We start from the raw sequence: 26804 nt of genomic DNA, 5'->3' as shown, positions 1-26804 counted from the left end.
TAAAAATGTCAAGAAATGGGCCTGAGCTTTGAGCACTGGGAACAATTCTATACCCCCCATATTATGATGAACTCGACTTACGACCCTTTTCTGGGTACGCATGAAGTCGCAAGGCCGAGGTATGACCCTACATGCCACGTGCATCAACACAAAAACTTCGCAGTCTGCCCACACAGTGTATTTATGTGTTCCGTATGGTTCTCACAGTAAACAGCGATTGTTTCCCTAAACAGCATTAACCGGTTGGGCGTTGCTATGGAGACGGAGTGTGTTTACTGTGAGGTACGGACTTCAAGATACTAAAACTCTGCATTCTGCCCACACAGTGTATTTATGTGTTCCGTATGGTTCTCACAGTAAACAGCGATTGTTTCCCTAACAGCATTAACCGGTTGGGCGTTGCTATGGAGACCGATGGTGGTTCCTCTGAGTGGGTAAATATGTTTCCTGGATTTGGCGACTAAGTAAGTCTGAAGTTCCGAATCCGTAAGGAAGTAAAGTGTGGTTATGGTTCCCGTGGGGCTCGGAACCAAGGATCACTGTACTGGCAACCAGCAGCAAATTAGCAGTCAGCCAGTCATTCGGTCAGACTGGCTGGCTAAACTAAGAGAACCCCAGTAGAGGTCGAAGAGGAAGCCCCGTTTCAAATCACGTTAACGTCTGGCACGAACAAAAATATGGTCTTGGGTCCAGACGCGGTCCGAAACCAACAGTGACTGTACTTGCGAGGGCCAGCAGCAATTTACTGAAGTGTACAACGTAAGAGAGGGAAGTTGCATTACTCCAGAGTCGTTAGATATGAAATATGGTCATGAGTCCTGTAGGAACCAAGAATGACTGAGCTGGCGAGGGCCCGCAGCAGTTTACCTCACTGACTGACGAAGCGATTTGTGTGAATTGAACGTATGCGAAAGTGGTACCAGCGGCAGGTTGATCACGATCCAACTTTTGGAACTACGAGTGTTTGAGTGGGTAATGTAGTTGTCTGTTTCAACCGACAGTGACATTGCTTACTGAACACAAGCTGACAAATTGTTTACGTGTTCAGGGACGAAACAAATTTTTGTGTACACAACTGGTTCTCAAAGTTCGTGATACGCAGAATGTTTCAGTGCGTTATCAATTAAACCTGAAGATATATTTACAGACCCCAGTTCTATTCATAATACAATAGACCCTCGCTAATCCGGTTGCAGCCAATTCGGATGTCGGATAATCCGGATCGAAATATGAAAAATGAAAATTATATTCACAGTTTAGTATATATTTTAAAAGGTGCATGGGATTTAGGAGCAAGAGGACTTTCAGACCATGTTGAGGGCAGCTGGAGAGACTGAAACCACTCAAGAAAATATCCAAGATTGGCTTGAGCTGGGTGAAGGAGACCCTGAATTTCAGCTTCTGACAAAGGAATAAATTGCTGCAGTTAAATTTATTTTCATCAGCATTATCTGTATTATTAAATTTTCCTATTATTTTCTTTTAGGACTATTTTTGATTCATTGATCCAGATTACTGCCCCTCCCAAAAAAAATTAATCCGAATTAACCAGGGTTTACTGTAGTGGTTTAGTCAACCCTTTGAACCTGAATCAGTCTCAGCCACTTTACAGCTGACGAGTCGTCAGCTAGTCTGTTGTGGCATCGAGGGCCCCATTGAGGCTCATGATTCGGATTTTTATTCACAAAATAGGACCATCGTCCTGGTAAGCCTTTTATGATGAGAAATATCCGTCTTTTATCGTTGTCTTCATGGAGTGTTCATCTTGTGACGTGTTTACTTGTACAAAAATATTGTTCCTATTTTTACACGTTTACAAAGAAGCTGAACAGGTCTGTGTCTCCCCAGGGTTTGCTCAGTTCACTATCTTACTTACCTTGAAACTTATATAAATATTATTTCCCACAGGAAAAACGTCTCCATGACAACTACGAACCGGTTGATGTTGTAAATTATGAAAATCTTACGAAACACCAACGTACGTTGTATGGTCAATACGTAAGAGATCTTGCTGATCCCACCGAGGAGTGACTGAGGAGGAGTGAGCAACAGCAGAGTTACTCCGCAGTAAGGGGGGGGGGGAACCAGTAGCAGTCAGACCCCTCCTCCCATCGAAGATGAGGCCCCATTTTGAAACACATAAAAGTCTGGAAAGAATAAAAATAGACGGGACCCTATGCCGAGAACGATCGTGCATTAAAACAGCATTAACCGGTTGGGCGTTGTCATGGAGACAGAGTGTTCCCTGTAAGGTACGGACTTCAGGATACTAAAACTCTGCATTCTGCCCACACAGTGTATTTGTGTGTTCCGTATGGCTCTCACAGTAAACGGCGATTATTTCCCTAAACAGCATTAACCGATTGATTGTTGCTGTGGAGACGGAGTGTGTTTCCTGTGAGGTACGGACTTCAAGATACTAAAACTCTGCATTCTGCCCACACAGTGTATTTGTGTGTTCCGTATGGTTCTCACAGTAAACAGCGATTATTTCCCTAAACAGCATTAACCGGTTGGGCGTTGTTATGGAGACGGATTGTGTTTCCTGTGAGGTACGGACTTCAATATACTAAAACTGTGCATTCTGCCCACTAGCCGTTTGGTCGTTGTCATGGAGTGTGGAGCTGTACCTCCATCTCTCCATATGTTTTCATGGCGTGANAGACGGGGTGTTTCCTGTGAGGTACGGGCTTCAAGACACTAAAACTTTGCATTCTGCCCAGTAACCGTTTGGTCGTTGTCATGAAGTGTGGAGCTGTACCTCCATATCTCCATATGTTTTCATGGCGTGGCACATTACTAAGAAGAGGGACAAGTTTGCCTTCATATTCCGGGTGTCGGCTGTTCGTTATGTTGGAGCATTCGTCATTGGTTCGAGTTACTGTTGATGTCTTTCTTTGCTGTTAGAACATTGATAATCTTCAGTAAGGGCCAGCTTGTTAAGTAATGGAGAAATAAAGTAAAAGTTGTAGAGCCCAAATTTAGGTGTCTGGAAGATGCACAGAATGATTTACGGTAGCTCAAATTGAAGATGTGGAGGCAAAAAGGCAAGTAAGAGAAGAGAAGATTTGGAGCCTGTTGAAAGGGAGGCGAAGGTTTTCAGAGTACCGTACAGCCAAGGAACAAGTAAGGATTGTGTTGCTTTGGTGTTCCAGAATGGGCAGCTTCACGTCTGCGCCCAAGATCCTGAATGAGGATACGCAGGATGGGGACGTGGACCTGCCTCCGCGCATGAGCAGAGACGAGCTGATGCAGCATTGCCACCAGCAGCTGGGGAATCTGCCACCCCTCGTGAAGCGGTCTTTCAGGCGCCTCCAGGGGCAGTCCGGGGACACACCGGATGGTGTCCGTGTTTTGCAGTGGAATGTCCTGTCCAGAGGTACCCTTCTTGCAATCTTGTACAATATCAGGTTGATTCAAAAAGCGTTTACACGTACATGTAGTTTATACAGGGTGATTCAAGGAACATTTGCATTTGCGTGAAGTTTAACAAGAAATGTTTCTTTGCAGTTTGTGGTGAAGCTGTGTCTAGTCCATGCCACGTCCGAGTGTTACAGTGGAATGTCCTCTCACAAGGTGCGTATATGTGGCTATGGCGGTAACTGTGGGGGGCCGAAGTCCAAGTGATATTTATAATTCAAACTATCCGCCGATGTTAGTGTGAAATCCGTCATGTATGTATATGAAGGGTAAATAAATGCATACAATACATTTTATGTACCCTTAATGCCTTAGGGCAACTAATTGCCATGTCGGTCAAAATGGGATGATAATATTAAAATAGTTGTTGAAAATAATCGATGCGGTACCTTAAAGCTGTTTATGTCAGGTTGTGAGATCTGGGGTCCTCATGGCGGAGAGTATGAGGAGTACTACCGTCTGGAATGGTGATACCGTGTAGTCTGGTAAAGTTTACTGATGTTTAGCGAGTGGCTTGGTATAAGGGCAACCATCTTGACTTATATCCGGAGGTACTGGATTCGAATCTCTGCCGGGACATCCGGGCAAATTCCTGGATAATACCATGATTAGGGCGCGAACGCTTCCTTCCCAATCCTTTTCAATTCATCATTCATGTACCATCATAGCGTTCAGCGCTGTGTAATCTGAGATATTGATATCGCGTTGTTAAATGATCCACAAGAAGTAACCGATGTTTCGGAGGTAGTGCGTTCCTCCGAAATGTCAGTAAACTATTACCAGACTACANCGTTCAGCGCTGTGTAATCTGAGATATTGATATCGCGTTGTTAAATAAATAAATAAATGTGGCGTCACATATCACAGAGTAATAATGCTTATGTTGTGTCCTTTCACAGCGCTGGGACAGATGAACGATAACTTCGTCTGCTGCCCGGATGAGGCGCTAGAATGGAGGTCCAGACGCTACCACATCATAGAAGAGATCGTGGAATACTGTCCGGACGTCATATGTCTCCAGGTGCGCTCTCTCAAGAAACACCCTCTAGAATTTGTAGGATGTAGACCAAATTCGTCCATATTCCTGTTTCAAACCCTCGTGTTACCGGTGTAAAACAAACCATAGTAAAGAAAGCAGTCTTCTGGGATTTGGCACCGTGTATATGTGGTGTTAACCGACGTTTCGGAGGAACGTATCGCCTCCATCTTCAGGGTAGAAGGAAAAATATAAGAAATCAGCAAGCGAAGAGACCGTGAGAACCGGACCGGTTCCAAATCCCAGAAGATTGCTTTCTTCATAGTCACCGCCGTGAAAGCCTCAAATCTTACAAACCGTAATAAGCTTAATTTCCTAGAGGTTTTAATAGGAAAGTCTAATTCACTTAATCTTCATGTTCCTTCATCCCAATAAACATGTTCTCGCTTTTATTGCATCGATGTGTATTTAAGCTTTACATTATGTGGTGCTCAAACAAGACTTCAGAAAGCCCTTCGCTTTGTTTCAACACATTCAGTAAGGGATCCAACTTAATAACTGTAGCATTGGTCTCTGACCTTAAGGCTGGGGCCACATGAGCGCACAAAATGCGTCCGTTCTAACGAACGTACTTTGTGACGGACGTTGCTGAGGACACCACACAGTTGCAGAATGCGGTGCGTAGTTTTTTGTCTGCAGTGGAGCCAGAAGAAAGCGTAGCATTCGCCTCTCTTGTTTATTTCTACAACGGACGTCACGACGCTCGTCACAACGGACGCATTTTGTGTCCTCGTGTGGCCCCAGCCTAAGGGAGGAACATAGAACAAGGTGTTGAGGAGAATATTTGGACCGAAGAGAGATGAAGTGACAGGAGGTTGGAGGAAACTGCATAATGAGGAGCTTCATAACTTGTACTCTTCTCCAAGTGTAATTAGAATGATCAAGTCAAGAAGGATGAAGTGGACAGGCCATGTAGCACGAAAAGGAGTGCATATAGGATATTGGTGGGAGAGCCAGAAGGAAAGAGTCCACNCATGTGTTTCAACGTGAAAACAGGGCTCCCGTTACAGAATCCCGCGATGGGGGCGTGTTTCCAGGAACAGTGTCGTTGTGTCACGCGCGCTGAAGTTAGTGGCTGTACAACTGACACCAAGCATCGGTTTTTTCCCCGCAGGAGGTGGACCACTTCAACTTCCTGAAGACTGTCTTGGGCACGCAGGGGTACCGAGGCGCTTTCTTCCCAAAACCCGATTCTCCGTGTCTTTATATCAAGGGGAACAACGGCCCCGACGGATGCGCCATTTTCTTCAAGGAGGACAAGTTTGAGCTGCTGAAAGTAGAGACGCGAGTCCTCGAGGTCTGGCGCGTGCAGAGCAACCAGGTGAGTTGTGTCTGTGCAGTGTCCCCGCGCATGCGCAGCTGACGTGATAACTTAAAGCCATGGAGGGCCTTAGGGTTGTGAGACGTCGAGGCTCCCATATTTTCTAAGACATTCGGCTCACAGATGGCGGTGAGGTCAGCCCTACGCTTAGGCCGCCCTTTACTCCCAGGAATATTCCTGGTACTCATTTAGAGGCTGAGTCGACCCCAGGGCCATAGTGCGGCTGGAAGGATTAGATCCTTCTAAGAAATAGAACTATGTTCTATATGGCGTGAAACTTTGCTAGGAAAGGTATCTTCACAGAATGGGACGTATATGTCTGTTAATTTGTCGAAACGTCTGCGCTTATATGCCTGGCATTGTTTCGTGCGCATAGCATTTCATTATTAATGCAGTGAATGGAATGAAATACACAGATTCTCCGTAACGTTTCCTTGAATAGTTCTGTAAATTGCTAACAGGTTCGTTCAGCCTGCGCACGGCCGCTTGCGCGGTGGTTAACTGCTGAAGTGTTGCGTGTTGCAGGTTGCTGTGGTAATGTTGCTGCGAATACGGGAGACAAGTCAGGAGATCTGTGTGGCCACGACGCACCTAAAGGCGCGCACTGGAGCTCTGTTGTCTACACTGCGGAATGAACAGGGTAAAGACCTTCTGGACTTCGTGACGTCACACTATGGCGGTCGTCCCGTCATCATATGCGGAGATTTCAACGCGGAGCCCACCGAACCTGTGTACCTGACGCTTCTGAGCCACCAATCACTACGCATGGCAAGCGCCTACGCCACCACAGGGGACGTTTCGGACGCTGCGCCCAGAGAGCCCCCATACACTACGTGGAAGATACGGGAGGAGGGTGAAGTGTGCCATACCATTGATTACGTGTTCTACTCATTGGACAGTTTCTCTGTAGAAGCAGTTCTGGACTTCCCCACGGGAGAGGAGATCGGTGAGGGCAGAGTCCCCTCGTTTGGGTACCCTTCTGACCACTTCTCACTCGTGTGTGACTTCCGCTTAAAGAGTGCCTGTGAACTGGGCTCTTGAAGGCCTGAGTGGAACCTCAAGCCACTTTGCCTGCTTATGCGTTATACTGTAAAGAATGTTAACATGTTTGTACATATTTGTATACCTGATCAATAAATCTTGTTAATCAGTATACGGCTCTTGAATAGCTTACAGGTCACAGCTAGCCGACGGTCTGATGCTTTCGAAAAGCCTTCCAAAGAGCGCGCGGATGAAATTCCCGAGATCAGTCGTTGAAAAAGAATTTCTGGTTTTATAATAAACTGGATTACGGTCCATTGAAATTGCTAGCTTTTCGGTCTTATATCTCGCCGTCTGTGTGTGTGTATGTGTGTATGTATGTAAGGTAAAACTATCCCTTTAACAGGCCGTGGAGGCCAATAGGGTGTGAGACGTCGAGGCTCCCACATTTTCTAGACAGCCGGCTCACAGATGGCGGTGAAGTTGACGGCCTTCCGCGCCGGCCGCCCTTTACCCCCCAGGAAGATTCATGGTACTCATTTCTGTTAGAGGCTGAGTCGACCCCAGGGTCATAGTGAGGCTGGAAGGATTAGGTCAATTGAAAAATCCAGTGACTTCGTCGGGAATATATATATATATATGCAGGTGCAATAAAATTTGTCCGCTATTTCACTTAAGGTATAATAAACCATGCATTTATACAAAGAAACTCTTAATAAATTTTATTTTCGATTACATTATTAAAACTGGTCTTAGATATAAAGATAACCGTTTTGAGTTCATGGTCAGTTTTCAAAATAAAGCAGTATGGGATCGTAATTAGAATTGTCTCTTTTAAAGCACAATTTAATGATAACTTGTTACAAAGTTAGGAAAAATTACGTATAAGGGGTTCATTATGCTGCCTGCAGCACACCTGAAGTGATAATATATGTATATAAAATATATTTAAGGATGAATTCGCGATGTCTTTAATCAGGATGGAACTGAAGCCGAGCAGGTTGGCGCAGCGGTAGCACTGAAATTCGCTTAACAGAAGCACACTATCTAGGAAACTAATTGCAGGCCAAGTAACAGTTGACATGGCGGTGAAGTCTGTCTCAAAGGCGCGGGTCGATAACAACTCTGAATTCCCTTACGGAGATGCTATCCAGAAAATTCAATGCACGTGATCTGCAACCTCAAGTGTTGCGTCTACTCCTTCGGGAGGCGTCGTAGTTTCCATGTAGAACACACGGGCGTCGCAAGGATGGTTTTCAGAAAGGGAAACCAGCTTTAAAAGGGAGTAGACGTTTAAGTTTTTAAAACTAATATTACTGACCACTCTGTAGTATTCACGATAGAAGAATATATTTTATATAAAAATAATCTCAGCATTTAATATTAGTATTTAGTACGTTTAATTCTTTTCAAAAATCCATGTGGGGGGGGGGGGCAGATTCCTGGCTTCCCCCACCAATCCTGTTGACGCCCATGTATACAAGTTCACAGCCAGAACACTTCTGCCACTGATTCTACGAATGTATTGCCGTATTATGATCGCGTGCTAAGTGTTATATGTTTGCTGTTTTAATATCTTTGACATCTGCTCTATTAGTTCGCGTATGGCGACAACAGATGGCAGGGGAGTATATTTTCCCTGCATAATGTTTCTTTGTAATGAAATGGGGACCACCAAGTATAACGTGTAGTGCTTAGAAACTTTATTTACTGGATTAAATATTCCTTAAATATTTCAGCCATACAGGACCATTTCCAGAGGCTTACGTGTAATAGACGAGATTGCGCAGTGTGCACCAATTTCTATCAGTAATATTTATATTTAAATCCCTGTATAACTGAAAGCGTATGTATGAACTTCCAGTGGACTGCGAAATTTTGCAGATATCCTAGCCCATACTGTTGATTCTTTCCTCAGTAGATTTCGTGCTGAACATGATGTTGAATTTTTGTTTCATTGTGTGTCCATCCCTTGCCATGGTGTGCGGTGTGCGGTGTCTGGCGTGGTAAGCAGTCCATCAACAATTTATACAGAAACAAAGATTCTCTACGCTTTCAATTATAAAGGGACTTACTTACTTACGGGGCTGAGCCCTTCTTGAGGAGCCGCCAATTCTGCAGCTACTCAAGAATTTCCCAGCATTTTATGGAACCCGAAGGTTCATTACCGTGTTCACAAGAGCCCTTCACAGTTCCTATCCTGAGCCAGATCAATCCAATCCATCCCATCCTATCTCTCTAAGATCCCTTTTAATATTGTCCACACACCTACGACTCGGTCTTCCCAGTGGCCCCTTTCCTTCTGGCATTCCCGCCAATATCCTATATGTATTCCTCTTCTCCACCATTCGTGCTACATGCCCTGCCCACCTCATCTTCCTTGAAATTATAAAGGGACTTAAATATAAATATTATCCCTGCGCTTAATCAGTTAATCGCCACGCTCTGAAGACGTGTGGGGGAGTGGAGATATAGCTCCTCTATTCTTGACCTCGGTACTAGATGGAGGTGAATTCTCAGCTTCACGCCCCGGCCGCTCTACCCTAAAGGAAAAAGGCTTGGCGGGCTCCAGGGCCGGTCTGGACGCTGTGGAGTGGAGAGAAATCTCGTTCCCTTGCCGGGAATCGAACGACGGCCGTCCAGCTCGTCACTATACCGACAAAAGCATTGCGATTTCAAAACGTAAACATTACTGCTAGAAATTATATGCTAAGGGATGTCCCTTTTAACACGTAAGCCTCTGCTGATGGCCCTATAGGGCCGATACATGTGATCCGACAAGTTAAAGTTTCCAACTAATACTTGTTATAGTTTATGGTTCTTATATTATTGCATAATCACTATGAAGTTTAACGGTTGGGATGTCTCATAAAAAAATGTTTTTTTTTTATTTTCGCGCAAATTAAATTGCGAAATAAAAACGGACTTGAAAACATACAACAAAATTCACCTACACAGCACGAATTTAGACGTGGAATATGCTGAAGTTAACTTCCGGTCTAATAATTTAAGGCTGCTAGTTCTTGCGCGTGAGCTAGGACGCTCTGCCTATAGAAACGAGTGGACGATGTTGGCTATGCTGACATATGTTCCGATAACGAGTCCCAGAATGCCACACACAATCAGCAGAATATCCTTGACAAGAATCCAGTAAAAACGGCCGTAGCTCTTGGAAGGCCAGAGTAGACACAGTTCCACAGTAGCGGGGAAGGCGATACCAAGGGCCGACAAGCACAGGGCCCCAAAAAGGGAAATGAACAGCTCCAGACGGGGTATTGCCACAGCCAGCAGAACTTAAACAGAGGATTTCATTGTCACGTCGCTTTAAAGCTGATCGGTAACAATATATATATCCTCCCTCAATGTTAATAATCTCTGCATTTTGCCCACACAATGTGTTTGTGTTCTCACGATGGTTACTTCTCTCTCTTTCCAGTTGCTCCCACTTTGGAGCATAGAGCTGATTTCTCGGGTTCGTTGATCATTTTTACAGAGGGTAGGGACTCCTTGGACGTGTGATCAGCTCGTCTCAAGGCCTCTACCTGTTCACAGGACTACACAAACACAGAATAAACTCATACACACAACAAAAATCCATGTCTTGTGTGGGATTCGAACCCACGATCCCGGCTTCCGAGCGAGCGAAGACAGTTCATGCCTTAGACCGCTTGGCTACTGTGAGCGGCAGTGTATAAGAATAATATATAAGAATTCAGTTCGTACCTCACAGGAAACAGATCCCGGCTTCCGAGCGAGCCAAGACAGTTCATGCCTTAGACACCTCGGCTACCGTGAGCGGCACGGTGGCTATTGGGTTCCAGAAACACAACGTTTCGGAAACTAGTTCTATGTCCTTCTTCAGGTAGAATGGTTATTGACTTGGAGATATTTTTAACGGCACTGGTAAAGCGATGGGACAAGTGTATCAATGTTGGTGAAGGATATATCGAGAAATATGTTTCTGCCAAGTTCGAATATCGCATGTTTTGTGTTTTATCTCCATTTGTAACGTATTTACTGACCCTCCCTCGTAACACCGTATAGTCCGTTGAAAGTCAGACTACATAGCGTTATATCTCAGAATGTATAATCCTTCATAACAACCGGTGTCAGAACCTAAACCCCTTTTATTTAAGTTGCACAGTTTATAGTACTCACAGGTTCCTATGACGATGCACGTTCTCATGAGGTACTCAACCAGCAGCTTCTTCGTGCTGGAGGCCTGCCCCAGCCTGTCCTTGATGTACGTGCTCCACACAATCTCGAGGGGCACGTAACACTGCAGCGCGTACGTGATAAATATTGCAATGGCGAACATGATCTTCACGCTCTGGGCCAACCTGCATCAAGCAAGTTCAAAATATCAGCCCGTTGGCTGTAGCGGGGAGGATATTAAGTGATTTCACTTTGAATTGTTCCGCCCTCACAATATTGCTTGAACCAGCTGACGCACAGTATAAACCTACCTGATTTCATGGATCGTTTTATGTTAGAAAATAAAATATTGGAGTCAATGCTGCTTATACTCGTATTCGAGTCAATGTTGCTTATATTCTAGTCATTCCTACTCATATGCGACTCGATACTGCTTATATTCGAGTCAGTATGCTTATATTCGAGTCAATGCTGCTTATATTCTAGTCATTCCTACTCATATGCGACTCGATACTGCTTATATTCGAGTCAGTATGCTTATATTCGAGTCAATGCTGCTTATATTCTAGTCATTCCTACTCATATTCGACTCGATACTGCTTGTATTCGAGTCATGATTGCTCACATTCGAGTGAGTCCTTACTTCTGATCGGTCGGCAAGTTGAGCGTGATGCTGCCCGCTGCCGCCTCCCCGTACTTCACGTAGCCCACGAAGCCGACGAACACGTACATAAAGACGATGGTGACCATGCCGCGGTTGAAGACGCCACAGTAGCCCCCGAAATCCACGGGGTTCTTCATGTTGTATTCCAGGGCGATGATCTGTGGACCGGATCACAAGGAATCGATAAACCGTGACAGAGAGCGGGGGTTCCTTCCTGTCTGTATCTCAGCGCATATAGGCCGATACTTCATTGATGAGTGGGAAAGGATGCAGAAGGAAGCGGTGTTTGTGCCATTTGCCTAGGGACACGAAGATACCCCAGTCAGGATAGCCGCCATAGGTTCGAACCGAGAACCACCCGACCATCCTGTTGTGTGAGAGAGAAAGATAGAGGAGAGGGTGCTGTAACGCTATATCGGCATGTAGGAATGTTTAATGTTAAGGCAAGAGGTAAAAATAGGTAAAGCTACCCCTGTAACAGGCCCTGAAGGCCCATGGGGTTGTGAGACGTCGAGGCTCCCACATTTTCTAGATAATCGGTTCATAGATGGCGGTGAGGTTGTCATCCTTACGCGCCGGCCACCCTTTACCCCTCAGGAATATTCCTGGTACTCATTTCTGTTAGAGGCTGAGTCGACCCCAAGGCCATAGTGCGGCTGGCAGTGTTAGGTCAATTGAAAAAGCCGATGATCTCTTCGGGAATCGAACCCGAGACCTTCCGGTTTGTAGCATAGTGCCTCAACCAACTACGCTACCGCGTGCCTACAAAGTTGTCCCTGTGCTAAATGAATTAAGCGCCATGACATGAAGACGTATGGGGAGTGGCCTCGACATGAGATGGAGGTGAGTGGTCAACTTCACGCCCCGGGAAATAGCGGCCGGTACACATTGGATAGGAAGCTGGTTGCTCCGCAGCTCTTCCTCCTGCCGGGAATCAAACCCTACACCGACTGAGCTATCCCGGCTACTAAGGCAGGAGGTGCGTGCAACAACTCAGCAAGTCACTCACAACTCCGACTGCCTCGAGGGCAAAGAGCGTGGTCCCGATGAAGAGGGGCAGGTCCACGACGTGGCCCACCATGTTGCGCTCTGACGGCGACGGAATGCCGTCAAACACGTAGTACAGGGTGATCCCCAAGCCCACGAAAGTGATGACGTTGGCAAATGAGGAGAACGGCGCGAGAAGCTTGAGGTTGCGCACCCAGTTGATGAGAATCAGTGGCAGCAGCAGCATCACCATGTAGAGCCTCACGTCCAGCTTCGTCTCATGGTATTCGTCCACCACCTGCGGCAGTAACGGGTGTCTCATAAAACTGGTCACTAAGAGAACAAGTCAGGTCACAATTAAGCAGTAGTAACGTAGCTATCGGTGCGGTCGTGTGGATAGCAATCCTGCTCTGTATTCAGGAAGTCCCGGGTTCAGATCTCGGCTCTGAGACCAACAATCCTGGCTGACGCTTTCAGTAGACAGTCCGTCCATGAAAGTTGCCACAACAAGCCCTCCTCTCACTGTTCATAGCATTCACACGCGACCCCCAGGTTCATAGAAAAAATCAATGGATCCACGTCCTCCTCTCCACCCCTACACCCCTGGAACATATAATTTTCTCAGGCTTCCTGTCACTCTCTCCATTATGCCCAAGCAGCCCCCTCAGCACCCTTAATCTATGTCCTTTCATATATGAGAGACCAAGTTTCACACCCATACAAAGAGACAGGTCAGATTAAAGTTCTGTGCACATTTATAGGCCCACACTTTGGACAGCCCCTGATTTAGACCGGCCTTCAAGTTGCGTGTGAATAAAAGTATGGTAAGTATTTGCGGGACAGTGGCTGCAGTTACATTGTGGGAGGAAGGATGCCGCTTTTTGACAAAGGCCATTTCATAACCCGTATTCACCCCCACCATCCCTAAACTCGACCAGCTCCACAGCACGTTCTGTTGAGGACGGACAGATCTAGAAACAGTTGACGCTAGGAGTTGTATTGTATGCGATATAACGCCGTGTAGTCTGTTGAGAGTAAACCGAAGTTTTGGAGGAATATGTCGCCCCCATCTTCAACGTCGAAGAATAAACAGAACTGTGCTCGCTACCTCGTTTCACTCTGGTTTCTTCGCTTGGCTTATTTCCCACCCTGAAGATGGAGGCGATATGTTCCTCCGAAACGGACTACACGGCGGTATATCCCAGAAGATAGAACTCTTAGAAACCACCGCTATGACAACCTCAAATTCTATAAGGAGACCTGGCCCTCCAAATTGGGGGAGTCTCGAATGTGAGACAGTAAAATGTGGTCATGAGTGCCGCGGGACTCGAACTTGAGAATGACTCCGCTGGCGAAGGCCAGCAGCACTTTTAAAAAACAGACCCATCCTCTCCTCAGAAAGGATGTTATGACTGCAAGTGTTCAGTTAAAGAAAAGCTGGTCGTGAGTCTCAAAGTGATTGTCGCCAAGACGAACTGATAGCCGGTAAACCTCTAGTCGTAAAGTAATTCTGACTTTGACTCAAATTCTGTAAGTGGTATACATTGTTACCAATGTGATACAAATGCTTCAGAATCATTTCGCTTACCTGTTTTATGTTCGTCGCAACGAAAACTATGTACACGCAGCAAATTCCCAGTTGGTACACAATGAGAAACGCGTTCACAGCCGTGCTGCAACAAGCGGAAACGATGCGAGAGTTAGACACGTCGCAGTGTGAACCCTGCTGCAATACCGGGGCGAGCACACGCTTTACCCTCCGTTAACCTGCTTAAACACTTGAAGCCTATGTCTGGCCGTGGTCATAGATCAGGCTGTAAGCCTCCAGCTTCACACCGCAGCGGTCCTTGTTCGAACCCATGTCAAGTAATGTGGGATTTGTGGTTGACAAAATACTTCTGTTTCCCCTGCCAATTCTCATTTCACCTACTGCTCCACATTGATCATCTATCATCCGGTGCTGGTTCAACAGGCCAGTTAGTGGCCGACGTACCAAGTGGACTCAGTCTCACCCCACCCCAACTAACGAAAGGCTACGTCTACTCACCCAGCATATGTGGAGAACCCCCTTAGGACGCGTGGTCCCTGCTTCATGGCCAGCTCCAGGGTGCGCGGGTAGCTGAGAATGGGCACCCGCAGTTGTCTGCACATCTGGTACTGAGACCGCACCTGCAACAGTCAGATAGTGTCTACTGGGAGGAGGTCATCCGGATTAGTGAAAAGTAGCCCTAAAAGACAAAAACACTTAAAACACAATTACTCAATTAATCTAAACCTTCCAGCCTCACTATGGCCGTGGGGTCCACTCAACCTCTAACAGAAATGAGTACCAGGAATCTTCCTGGGGGTAAAGGGCCGCCGGCGTGTAAAGCTAACAACGTCGCTGCCATCTGTGAGCCGATTGTCTAGAGAAAATGTGGGAGCCTCGACGTCTCACAACCCTACGGGCCTCTACGGCCTGTTACACGGATAGCTTTACCTTTCTTTTGCCTTTATTTAGAAACAATAGAGAGACAATACATTTACACATCGACAGAAGACTCAGAAGTTGTGCTTGTTTTTCAACGTTAACGTTGCAGGTTTGAAGAAACCGTCAAGTTTTGTCTCAGCAGGCAAGTGACTCATCTGCCTTCCTAAATGTCACGTGTCTTTTAAAGTGCGAGTATGTAGTGCTGATATGTAAAAAGCATTTTTCATATTTCGGTTCATGTTAATAGTAATCTGATTAGAGCGGGTCGGCTTTTCTGGCTTGCTTTGCGCTTCGCGCATGAAGGGTATAAAGCAATGTTCTGTCGGCCGCGCCATAGCTCAAGCGGTTAGTCACTGCCTTCCCACCGGGTCTGGTCAATTGGGATTTGTGGTGGACAAAGTGGCGCTGGGGTGGGTTTTCTCCGAGGAATTCTGTTTCCCCTACCAATTTTCATTCCATCAGACTAAAGAGAGATGAAGTGACAGGAGACTGGAGAAAACTGCATAATGAGGAGCTTCATAACTTGTACTCTTCCCCAAGTATAATTAGAATGATCGAGTCAAGGAGAATGAGGTGGGCAGGGCATATAGCACGAATGGTGGAGACCAGGAATGCGTATAGGATATTGGTGGGAAAGCCAGAAGGAAAGAGACAACTGGGAAGACCAAGACGTAGGTGGGTGGACAATATTACAATGGATCTTAGAGAGATGGAATGGGGTGGTGTGGACTGGATTGGTCTGGCTCAGGATGNTGGAGAAAACTGCATAATGAGGAGCTTCATAACTTGTACTCTTCCCCAAGTATAATTAGAATGATCGAGTCAAGGAGAATGAGGTGGGCAGGGCATATAGCACGAATGGTGGAGACCAGGAATGCGTATAGGATATTGGTGGGAAAGCCAGAAGGAAAGAGACAACTGGGAAGACCAAGACGTAGGTGGGTGGACAATATTACAATGGATCTTAGAGAGATAGAATGGGGTGGTGTGGACTGGATTGATCTGGCTCAGGATAGGGACCAGTGAAAGGCTCTTGTGAACGCTGTAATGAACCTCCGGGTTCCATAAGATGCTGGGAAATTCTTGAGTAGCTACAGATTTGGCTTCTCCTCAAGAAGTGCTCAGCTCCATAAGTAAGTAAGTTCTTTGTCCCTGTACTAGTCCTGTTTGTGAACTTACCAGAACATGTATGCAGATTCCGGAAGACAGTAACTGTGTTTGTGGACGTACCAGAAAATGTATGCAGATTCCGGAAGACAGTAACTGTGTTTGTGGACTTACCAGAACGTGTATGCAGCATCCAGAAGACAGTAACTGTGTTTGTGGACTTATGNCGGCTCTTGTGAACGCTGTAATGAACCTCCGGGTTCCATAAGATGCTGGGAAATTCTTGAGTAGCTACAGATGTGGCTTCTCCTCAAGAAGTGCTCAGCTCCATAAGTAAGTAAGTTCTTTGTCCCTGTACTAGTCCTGTTTATGAACTTACCAGAACATGTATGCAGATTCCGGAAGACAGTAACTGTGTTTGTGGACTTACCAGAACATGTATGCAGCATCCAGAAGACAGTAACTGTGTTTGTGGACTTACCAGAACATGTATGCAGATTCCGGAAGACAGTAACTGTGTTTGTGGACGTACCAGAAAATGTATGCAGATTCCGGAAGACAGTAACTGTGTTTGTGGACTTACCAGAACATGTATGCAGCATCCAGAAGACAGTAACTGTGTTTGTGGACTTACCAGAACATGTATGCAGATTCCGGAAGACAGTAACTGTGTTTGTGGACGTACCAGAACATGTATGCAGATTCCGGAAGACAGTAACTGTGTTTGTGGACTTACCAGAACATGTATGCAGCATCCAGAAGACAGTAACTGTGTTTGTGGACTTACCAGAACATGTATGCAGATTCCGGAAGACAGTAACTGTGTTTGTGGACGTACCAGAACATGTATGCAGATTCCAGAAGACAGTAACTGTGTTTGTGGACTTACCAGAACATGTATGCAGATTCCGGAAGACAGTAACTGTGTTTGTGGACGTACCAGAAAATGTATGCAGATTCCGGAAGACAGTAACTGTGTTTGTGGACTTACCAGAACGTGTATGCAGCATCCAGAAGACAGTAACTGTGTTTGTGGACTTATGAGAACATGTATGCAGATTCCGGAAGACAGTAACTGTGTTTGTGGACGTACCAGAACATGTATGCAGTATTCAGAAGACAGTGACTGTGTTTGTGGACTTACCAGAACATATATGCAGATTCCGGAAGACAGTAACTGTGTTTGTGGACGTACCAGAACATGTATGCAGATTCCGGAAGACAGTAACTGTGTTTGTGGACGTACCAGAACATGTATGCAGTATCCAGACGACAGTAACTGTGTTTGTGGACGTACCAGAACATGTATGCAGTATCCAGAAGACAGTAACTGTGTTTGTGGACTTACCAGAACATGTATGCAGTATGTACACAAGCTCCCAATCAGAATCGTCCCCACAAAGCCCACAATGAGACCCGCCTTGAAGAAAGCATTCGGCATGGCGAGAATCCCTGTGCCTAAACTGCCCTTCAGAAGGTGGATAAGGGTCTCCGTGTTCCTGCCAGATAAAGGGATTATTCACCCATTATCAGCCATCCTCTGCAGACGTTGATATTATCATAGCTGTGTCTACAAAGAGTACTATGTTCTGGAATGTGACGCCGTGTATTCCGGAAGAAGTTTACCGACGTTTCGGAGCAAAATACTTTTCCCATCTTCAGGTTTCAGCAAATGACGAACAATCAGAGCGAGCTGCGCTGAGAAATCATGGTTTAGATATAAGCTTGCTCTTTGGTATTTGCTTCCTTGGCGCATGACCTGAAGATGCAGTCAGTAAGTTTCTTCGAAACCTCTATGGGATTCTACCAGAATACACGGAGTCACATCTCAGAAGACCACTCACCGTGCAATTGTTCTGCACTTGCCAGGAATATTTGTAGGTCTGATAGGTTCTTCTCTTTTCGATGGTTTCTTTTGAAAAATAGTTTTAAAATGAAAGCAAAATGGTGAGGTATTACAAATCTGTCCTCCCATATTTCATTGCAATCAAATTTGATCATCTACATTCAACTTTGCTCGATAATTTTATATTACCCGTTCACGTGTGTCTGTCCTAGCTCAAGTCGTAACGCTTTTGATATGGAAGTGTCTAGTTCATATCTCGACTGGGATACCGAATATCCAGAGATTGTTCGTGGTTTTACTCAATACCTCCAGCCAAATTCCGGGATGAAACCTTAGATCAGGCGACAGCCGCTTCTCCCCGTGTCATTTCCGATACATACCTCACTGTGGTCTAACCATTCGATGCTATACAACTTGAGCCAGCGTCATTAAATAAACTGCGAAGAAGGAAATAGAAGAAACAGTCGCCTCATTGCGTGCCGAATTTAGGGCGACTCACTGCGAGACAAGTCGCATCACGAAATTGGGTGCTTCCACATTTCTTGCATGTTGCGCAATGTTAATGTACACAGGATACTCGACGTTTCGGAGAATTTCCCCGTCTCCATCATCAGGGATTGTTGTGAACTTACAGAAGAGAGAAATTTTGGGGGGATACCAAACAGTGGCCGGGTACGTTAGTTTCAAGCATGGAAGTTATCGGGAGCCTGAGCATTGCTCACTAGCCTGGGTGTTCGTGAACAAATTGTTACTGTGGGATATTGTCTTCGCTGTCCCAGCGCGTACCGCTGAGGGAACAATGGGTAGAAGTTAAATAGCCGACAGCAGTATACATAAATACGCGAGGACATAACATTAACCCTTTTCAACGCCTGATGATAGAGACAGGATGTCTCCGAAACGTAGGAAACTATCTCCGTTTTGACACTTGCGATCTCCCGAGATCGCTTCATTGGTTACTTTGTCACCTACGTTGTAGGGGTCTCGACGTTGCGGTGTAGGTGCGGGTTGTAGTCATCCAGGGGCTGCGACCCATCCAGGTAGTGAACTTGGGGCAGAGAAATCATGGCGCCCCCCGCAGCCGCCCCCTTGTGGTCCCCGTTCTCTTGCCGCGCTCTGCAGACAAAGAGACATGTTCGAACTGAGCTGGTGATTATGTCTTCTGGGAGTCGCGAAAGGGAGGAAAAGTGAACCCAGTGCCTGGGGGGTATAACTGGGCCACCCTGTCAGTGGAGGGCCTGGTTCTCCAGAATGGGGGTTGAGCGCAGAGCTGACTACTTGCTCTAAGGAAATTACTGCTGCAAAACCCGGACACAATCTGGCAGAACCTTCTGAGGAAGGCTGTGACTCAAAAGGACCAATGTTTTGCCAATGATGTTGATTATGATTTTTATTATTGGTGGCAACACGTTATTCAGGATAGAGGAATTCGTTTCAGAAACATTTCCAAATTTAATAATAATGCATATATTTTCTTCAATTTTTATATTATTTTTTTAAAAACCTATGGGGTGGGGGACAGGTACCTGGTGTCCCCCACCCCTGCCGAAGCCCATAACTTTCTGTAATGTGATGTGTGTAGTTTGGGGTGCAGGTACCAACTGCTCAACTTCGCGATCTCACACCTCAGAAGTCCGTAAGCTTCAAGGTTATGCTCCAGAGGTACCACTGATAACGTGAGTTTGCAGACCAAGCACTCACTTGCAAATGGCGCTGTACTCAGACGCCCTCCCCCGCGAATTATCAGCGTCCAGTTTCGTCATGTTTGTGTACTTTCTTTCAGCTCCTGGAAAAGAGAGACCCATCAGTGAACAATGAAGTCTGAAAACAATGGCGTTCTCTATAACATTTTGTCGCTCATGGTGACTATGTAGATTACATTGTTTTAGCTTCTGACGCCGTGTAGGGAGGAACAGTTTTATTTTACAACGCTCTTAGTATCCGGGGTACAGCTTCGATTTGCAGGATGATTGAGTAATTATGAATTGAAAAGTATTTGGAAGGAGAAGCGCCTAGTTCACTCATTTAGCTGCTAGAGGTTAGAAGTAAAAAAAAAAGGTAAAGCTATCCCTGTAACAGGCCGTGGTGGCCCATAGGGTTGTGAGACGTCGAGGCTCCCACATTTTCTCTAGACAATCGGCTCACAGATGGCGGTGAGGTGGTAGGACTTACACGCCGCCCGTATGGATTCGTTGCGCTGACCATGTGACACACTCTATCCACTAAAGTTGGCAATAACTTCGCGGACAAGCGACGGTCGCTCGATCGGTATAATTCGCTTGCAGATTGAAACCACCGATTTTTTTGTTTGGATCTTTTCCTAATTGAATTCTGTAACGACATCGCATTTTGATAAAGGACTTTGTTTCGAAAAAATACAAAGTACGCACATTGTTTTCTATGGAACAGTCGCCATTTTCTGTGGTATGACGTCATACTTTCTCCCAGACATCATGCGGCGAGTACATCTTTGCCAAATAAAACGTTTTTAGAATTGCATTTTCTTATTATGTAATCAGTTTCATTTTATTGTTTCCGCTTTTAAAATTATAGGCCACGGAAGCCTCGACAATAATTTAGAATCACCCTGTATAATCTTTGCACTCATGGAAGCCAGTCTAATTGATGGAAATGTCCCCTGTGTGGATCTGTCAGCGAGCCGCGGGAGGTCAAGTGGAACTAATGTTGGCAATGCTCTAACTACCTCATCCTGGATTCTATATTTCGAATTACGATTTAATGAGCCAACTCTCCGGCAGACGTCACTGCAGTAGGAGGAGGACAGAAGCGAACTGTCTGCGGTGTTATGTAAGCAGCAGTACAATGAAAAGTTGGTCAAAATTAGACAAGTGCTTCATGAAACTGTCCTTATTAAAAACGACAAAAAGTAAGCAGACCATACACAACAATTTCCATTCAGTGGCTCAATGAAACACTGAGTTAAGTACATTAACATTTTAAATTGTTTCTTCTTCTCCTGAAAAGTGACGTTTAGTGACTTAAGCCACTTTTCTGCATCACAGATGAGGTACTCATAGCTTTGTGTATGAAGGTTACTGTCTTGCATTATGTGACGCCGTGTAGTTTGATACTTATATGCCGCTCTTTGTGGAGGAACCTATTATCTGAATTTTCATAGTAGAAGACTGTTTCAGAGAATCCTACTACTTCCATCTTCAGGGTTGACAATTTTTTCTGTGGAACCTACTCTCTATATATTGAGGGTGCAATATTCTTTCGATGAATCCTGCTACTCCCATTTTCAAGGTAGAATATTTTTTCAGTGGAGCTCGCTCCTTACACATTCAGGCTCGAAGACTCATTCGGAAGGAAACTCCTGCTTCGCTATTCAGGATTTTTAACAACTGCAACTGATGGAGGTGAGTGGTTCTGATCTGTTTACTCTAACAAAAGAGCCCCCGGTACCCACTGGATAGAAGTTTCAGTGAGTTCCAGAACCAGTCTGGACGATATAAAGAAGAGAAATATCTGTTACCCCTGCAGGGAATCGAACCCCAGTTCCCATCATTCATCCAATAGCCTAGTCACTGTATGCACTGAGCTATCCCGGAGTTGCCTGGGGATTAAGTAATTAGTGGGGTGTGGAGTCCAGCTGGGTCCACTCGGCACGGCGGCCACTGATTGACCTATTGTACCTGCTCCGGGCGATTATGATGATGGATAATTTGGTGGAATGAAGATTGGGAGGGGAAACCGAAGTACTCGGAGAAAACCCGCCCCAGCGTAACTTTGTCCACCGCAAATCCCACTTGACCAAACCCGGGATCGAACCCGGGCCGTCGCGGTGGGAAGCCAGCGACTAACCGCTTGAGCTATGGCGCGGCCTTAGGGATTAAGTAGGCCCACTAACTCCATTTCTTCCCCTCCAGGATTTGCCAAGTGTACAGTCACTTTAGGCACAAAGTGTCTCACGGTTGCACTGCAGGATGTCGTCATTACAGCTGATGCATCTGACACTAGCCGGCGACCTGGCTCCGCGGCTTCTAACGGCATAATGGAGCATAGATTGGATTGCGCAACAGAGACGCTGACTACAGGATGTGCCAAAATATTCGTTTCTTCATTGCAGTACTGTGACAGTAAATCTGTACAATGGCGCCCTCGCAGATTTGCAAAGTTTTCATCGGACCTTCCTTCTTAATTTCATGCTTCTGTAAAGAACAGCTGTTGCAGGTTTTCATTTTGAAAAACAAAACATTTTAGATTTTATCAATTGGTAACCAATTTGGGGCGGCCGCGCCATAGCTCAAGCGGTTTCAAGAGGCTTTCCGCCTCGGCGGCCTGGGTTCGATCCCGGGTCTGGTCATGTAGGATTTGTGGTGGACATAGTGGCACTGGGGCGGATTTTCTCCGAGTACTTCGGTTTCCCCTGCCAATCTTCATTGCACCAAATTCTCCATCATCATAATCACCCGGGGCAGCTACAATAGGCCAATCAGTGGCCGCCGTCCCGAGTGGACCCAGTTGGACTTCACCCCCCACTAAGCGAATTTAAACAATATGGGGCTGTCGACGCTTGAAAAGACAACCACGTAGCAGATTTCTGTAACAATTGTTTATTGTTGCTAGAATGAATATACGGACAAGCTTCTTGCAACAACTAAAACACAGTCCCAATTTTCCAGTCTGCTCTGTCTTCATTAGCCGTTGCGTAGTAGTGCTTCGGACTATGGAAATCCCTCCGCTTCTGTACTGTGTTCTCGCCCAGTATCTTTCAGGCCTCCGGTTGACTCACGCTTTGTAAATTATGCGCTGACACGAAAGATTATAGAAATGCACAGAATTAAGCAATAGATCCGTGACATTTTGTGAATCATGATACATTAATTTTTACTACATAACTTTCTCAGAATATGTCATTCCCGCTCACGGGTCGGTGCCCCACACTTCCGAAATCACTGCCCTATAATCCATGTTACTTAATCTTTAATTAAACTAACTTCGAACACGCAAGAGATTATTAATATGATCTGTTCAACGCGAAAGGAAATTGAATTTGTGTATCCTGACATCCCTTAATTCGTCAATACAGTTACTTCAGTAACGTAACGGAAAGCTATCCCTGTAACAAGCCTTGGAGGTCCATAGTGTTGTGAGACATCGAGGCTCCCACATTTTGTAGATAATCGGCTCACAGATGGCGGTGAAGTTGTCAGCCTTAAGCGCCGGCAGCCCTTTACCTCAATATTCTTTATTTCTGTTAGACGCTGAGTCGACCCCGGGGCTATACTGCGGCAGGAAGGTCAATTGCAATACCAATGACCTCATCGGTAATCAAACCCGCTACCTCAACCAACTACGCTACCCCGTGCCCCATGTGTAGCTTATACGACTTTCGTTTTATGGGCACCTGCAAATACCACATAAAATGGACGAAAAAATAACTGTACAACTAGGTTTTACGACAGTAATTTGATCCAAATATTATTCACACAATGGATAAAGACATAACTATTGTTCTGAATCGTGTTAGCTTTGGGCCGCGTACTCGAGGTCTCGACAACACGCTTTAATGTTCTGTAACGTCAGCAATGTCTGCGCACAAACTCTTGCAGTTTAAACATTGCAGTCCTTAGATAAGGGTTCAGTTCGTACCTCACAGGAAACATCGCGCCTTCATCATGGCGAGCACCCGGCTGAAGCTATTCAGCCAGTCTAGCTCCAGAGCAATAGGCTCATATTCGACAGATGTTCGGTTCGAATCTCGATTAGGTTATCTTGACTGAAAATTCCCGTGGATTTTCTCAGTCCTTCCAAGCAAGTGCTGGTATACTACTTCCTTCGAAATCCTTCCAATTCGTCAGTCATCCTACCAATCGACACTGTTCGAGTCCACACAACGAAAAAGCCGCAGCAGAATACCACACAAAACAATTATGATAAGCATACAAAATGTGCATAAATACATTTTGTGGACACACTGCTATAATATTTTAGTGTTAAGGCAGGTGGTACACATAATTACCACTCACTATTAACTTATTAAATTGAGATCGTAATGTAAATTTCGAGAAATTACTGTCATGTGCTATTGCCACAGTTTGTTGACAGCATTATTGTGTGTAATGTAGCACAATTATACGTCATAGGCTTACAGATTTTGGGAGAATAATATTAAAATGAATGTTAAATACTATGAGAGTATATGGACTGGATTACTCTGGCTCGGGATAGGGAACGGTGGCGGGCTATTTTGAACACGGTAATGAGAATTTGGTTTCAATAAAAAGTTGAGAATTTGTTGAGTAGCTGAGCAACTATTAGCTTCTCAGTAAGGACTCTGCTCCATGGAATTAATCTCTTGTCCTCCTAGACCGATTTATCTGTTTTAGAGATATACAAATCCACACGAGTATGGAGCGCTTCATGAATATTAGTTAAGTTAACTTAATTTTTTTTTTGCTCTCCCAAAGAAAATTTGTAAAAGAAAGAAATTCCTCTTAGGAAATTCGGAACGCCACTCATTCGACAAGGAGTAACACGAGAACGGCCGAATGTATTTTAATGAGATTCTGTATTTAAAAAGTTTGTGCTCAACTTTTTGACATGCATAAAGTTTGGTTAAAATCGGCCAACAGTACCGGACACTCCACATGAAGGCCTGTGTACGTTTCTGCGCGCGCATCTCAAGCCTAACTCGCTGAACGTTTGTTGTTATTATTATTATTTATTTTAATTGCGAATGGGTTTTTACCGGTGGCAGTGTTGTTAGAGTAAGACACAACACACATCACACAAAGTAACACACCACGCTCAGAGAAGACACAGCACACAAAACTACACAAACAATAAAGGACACAGAATCATAAGGTTTATTTTGGGCTGTATCCATTGCCCGGATCTGTCTCCGTCCTCAGGTGGATCTCCGAAACGTTGCGCTTTTTTGTCTTATATATACCAGACGATGGATAGAGGCCAAAATAAACCTTACGGCTCTGTACAGCATACACCTTCAGAATCCTTTCAAGTCCAATAAAGGACACACTAAACACAATGAATACAATGAGACAAATGTTTCGGATAGATTTATAGAGGAAAACGGGCCATCTGTTTCTGTGTTCAGGACAGTTTCTTGATAAAATATTCTCCTCAACACTCTGTTCTCAAACACCCTCAGTCTATGTTCCTCCCTTAATGTCAGAGACAAAGTTTCACACCCATACGGAACCACAGGCAAAATTATAGTTTTGTATATTCTAATTTTTACGTTTTTGGACAACAGAGGAGAAGACAAAGTTTCTGGACCGAATGGTAGCAAGCATTACCTGAGTTCAGTATCCTCTTAATTTCCTCCTGAATCAAATTTTAATTTGTTACTGTCGTTCCCAAATATCTGAACTGGGCCACATTTTCAAAACATCTGCTACATATCTTTATGTCATGATTTTGCCCTGCATTTTGGTGACGAGACAGCAACATATACTTAGTTTTTTGTTGTTGGTTTATTCCCAACACTCAATATCTACTCTACAAAGCATCGAATCATTTGATGACTTGTGAATAATGGTTAAGAAAGGATTTAGAAGAAATCGATCATGGCTTTCTCGAGGTTTTATCCCGACACTTACTTATAGGGACCAGCGAAAACCATGAAATAATTCAGTCACTACATTTGGTGTCAGGATCGAGATTCGAAAGGAGTAACTCCCGAATACATTGCCGCTCATAGCAGAGAAGCCGTGCAAACTGTATTAACATTTCGTGTCTTATGAAAGCAGACACTGTCTCTGCACTTAGGATCAGCCGAGGGCAGGTATCCTTATCACACACACAGTCAGGCTATGTTTCACTCACCTTAGGTTTCTGCCAAGCTGACGGAGCCCGCGGGAACCCTTCCCATGTGTTGACGTCAGCACCGCAAGGCGTCCCTCCCAGAACTGTGACCGTCGAGGGCTGTGGCGCGGCCATAATGAGGAGCCAGGCGTGGTGGGAGGGGAATAATGCAGGATTCATTGCAACGTGGGAGAGGTCTGCAGGTCCTGCTGCATGGGTGGGGGGACATATCCTAGGAAGGATTCATCCTCTGAATGCGACGTTGCGTCCTGGAGAGGACGCCAACTCCTGGATAGGACGTGACCTCTTGGATAGGACACCTGGGATGTGCCCTTCTTGGATATTATGAGGGATCTCCTGGATAGGACGCGATTTTCTGAATAGGACGCGATCTTCTGGGTAAGACGCGATCTCCTGGATAGGACGCGATCTCCTTTGTAGGACGCGATCTCCTGGATAGGAGGCGATCTCCTGAATAGAACGCGATCTTCTGGGTAGGACGCGTTCTTCTGGATAGGACGCAATCTTCTGTGTAGGACGCGATCTTCCTGGTAGGACGCGATCTCCTGGTTAGGACGCAGTCTCCTGAATAGAACGCGATCTTCTGTGTAGGACGCGATCTTCTGTATAGGACGCGTTCTTCTGGATAGGACGCAATCTTCTGTGTAGGACGCGACCTCTTGGTTAGGACGCAGTCTCCTTGAGATTTCGCCACAGAGCCTGGCTGCCTCTTTCTGGTTTCTTGCTTAGGTTGTTGCGTTTTGACTCCGAATATGGAGGCAATATTTTCCTCCGAATCCTAGGTGAATTTCTACTGACCTTCGGGGTCAGGCGACAACATCCTTCATTTCACTTTCAAATTATTTGGATTTATATTCACTGAACACAGCTGAGGTACCCGTTTCCAGTGCCTGTCGGGTGTCCAGTGTCCAGAGTGAGCTTCGTTGTTTCATTCTGCCCATAAATGCAGGTTTCGGTATAGTTACTTAAATAGGCCGCAACCACTTCCTTGTGAGTTCTTAG

The 26804-nt window shown here is 45.4% G+C and overlaps 2 protein-coding genes across 8 annotated transcripts in view; one reads left to right on the top strand and one right to left on the bottom strand.

Annotated features, from left to right (window-relative positions):
• LOC111871414 (nocturnin) overlaps positions 1-6930 on the top strand; it is a 38215-nt gene extending 31285 nt beyond the window's left edge. For all 6 annotated transcript variants that reach the window (XM_023864509.2, XM_023864507.2, XM_023864505.2 and 3 more), the window contains 5 exons: positions 3156-3379; positions 3511-3576; positions 4320-4441; positions 5571-5777; positions 6303-6930. In XM_023864509.2, coding sequence (XP_023720277.1) covers positions 3157-3379; positions 3511-3576; positions 4320-4441; positions 5571-5777; positions 6303-6818 — 1134 coding nt within the window. In that variant the 5' untranslated portion in view covers position 3156 and the 3' untranslated portion in view covers positions 6819-6930. The remainder of the gene's footprint in view (positions 1-3155; positions 3380-3510; positions 3577-4319; positions 4442-5570; positions 5778-6302) is intronic.
• Positions 6931-9383: 2453 nt separating this feature from the next.
• LOC111871423 (proton-coupled amino acid transporter-like protein CG1139) lies at positions 9384-26738 on the bottom strand. Of its 2 annotated transcripts, XM_023864523.2 has the most exons (10): positions 25803-26735; positions 19689-19773; positions 18960-19103; positions 17490-17640; positions 14612-14733; positions 14153-14237; positions 12587-12862; positions 11557-11735; positions 10917-11098; positions 9384-10051 (listed from the first exon to the last, which is right to left on the bottom strand). In XM_023864523.2, exons 2-10 carry the CDS (start codon positions 19748-19750, stop codon positions 9807-9809), a joined length of 1446 nt encoding a protein of 481 aa, XP_023720291.1. In that variant the 5' UTR covers positions 19751-19773; positions 25803-26735; the 3' UTR covers positions 9384-9806. The 2 variants fall into 2 exon arrangements, with proteins under 2 accessions (XP_023720291.1, XP_023720292.1); XM_023864524.2 differs by lacking the exons at positions 17490-17640; positions 18960-19103; positions 19689-19773 and having other exon boundaries at positions 25803-26738.
• Positions 26739-26804: the final 66 nt, after the last annotated feature.

This window comes from Cryptotermes secundus, unplaced genomic scaffold (assembly GCF_002891405.2).
Source record: "Cryptotermes secundus unplaced genomic scaffold, Csec_1.0 scaffold261, whole genome shotgun sequence".
Classification (NCBI taxonomy): Eukaryota; Metazoa; Arthropoda; class Insecta; order Blattodea; family Kalotermitidae; genus Cryptotermes; species Cryptotermes secundus.
Note: the sequence above shows the minus strand (reverse complement) of the source record. Positions and strands in the feature narration are given on the sequence as shown.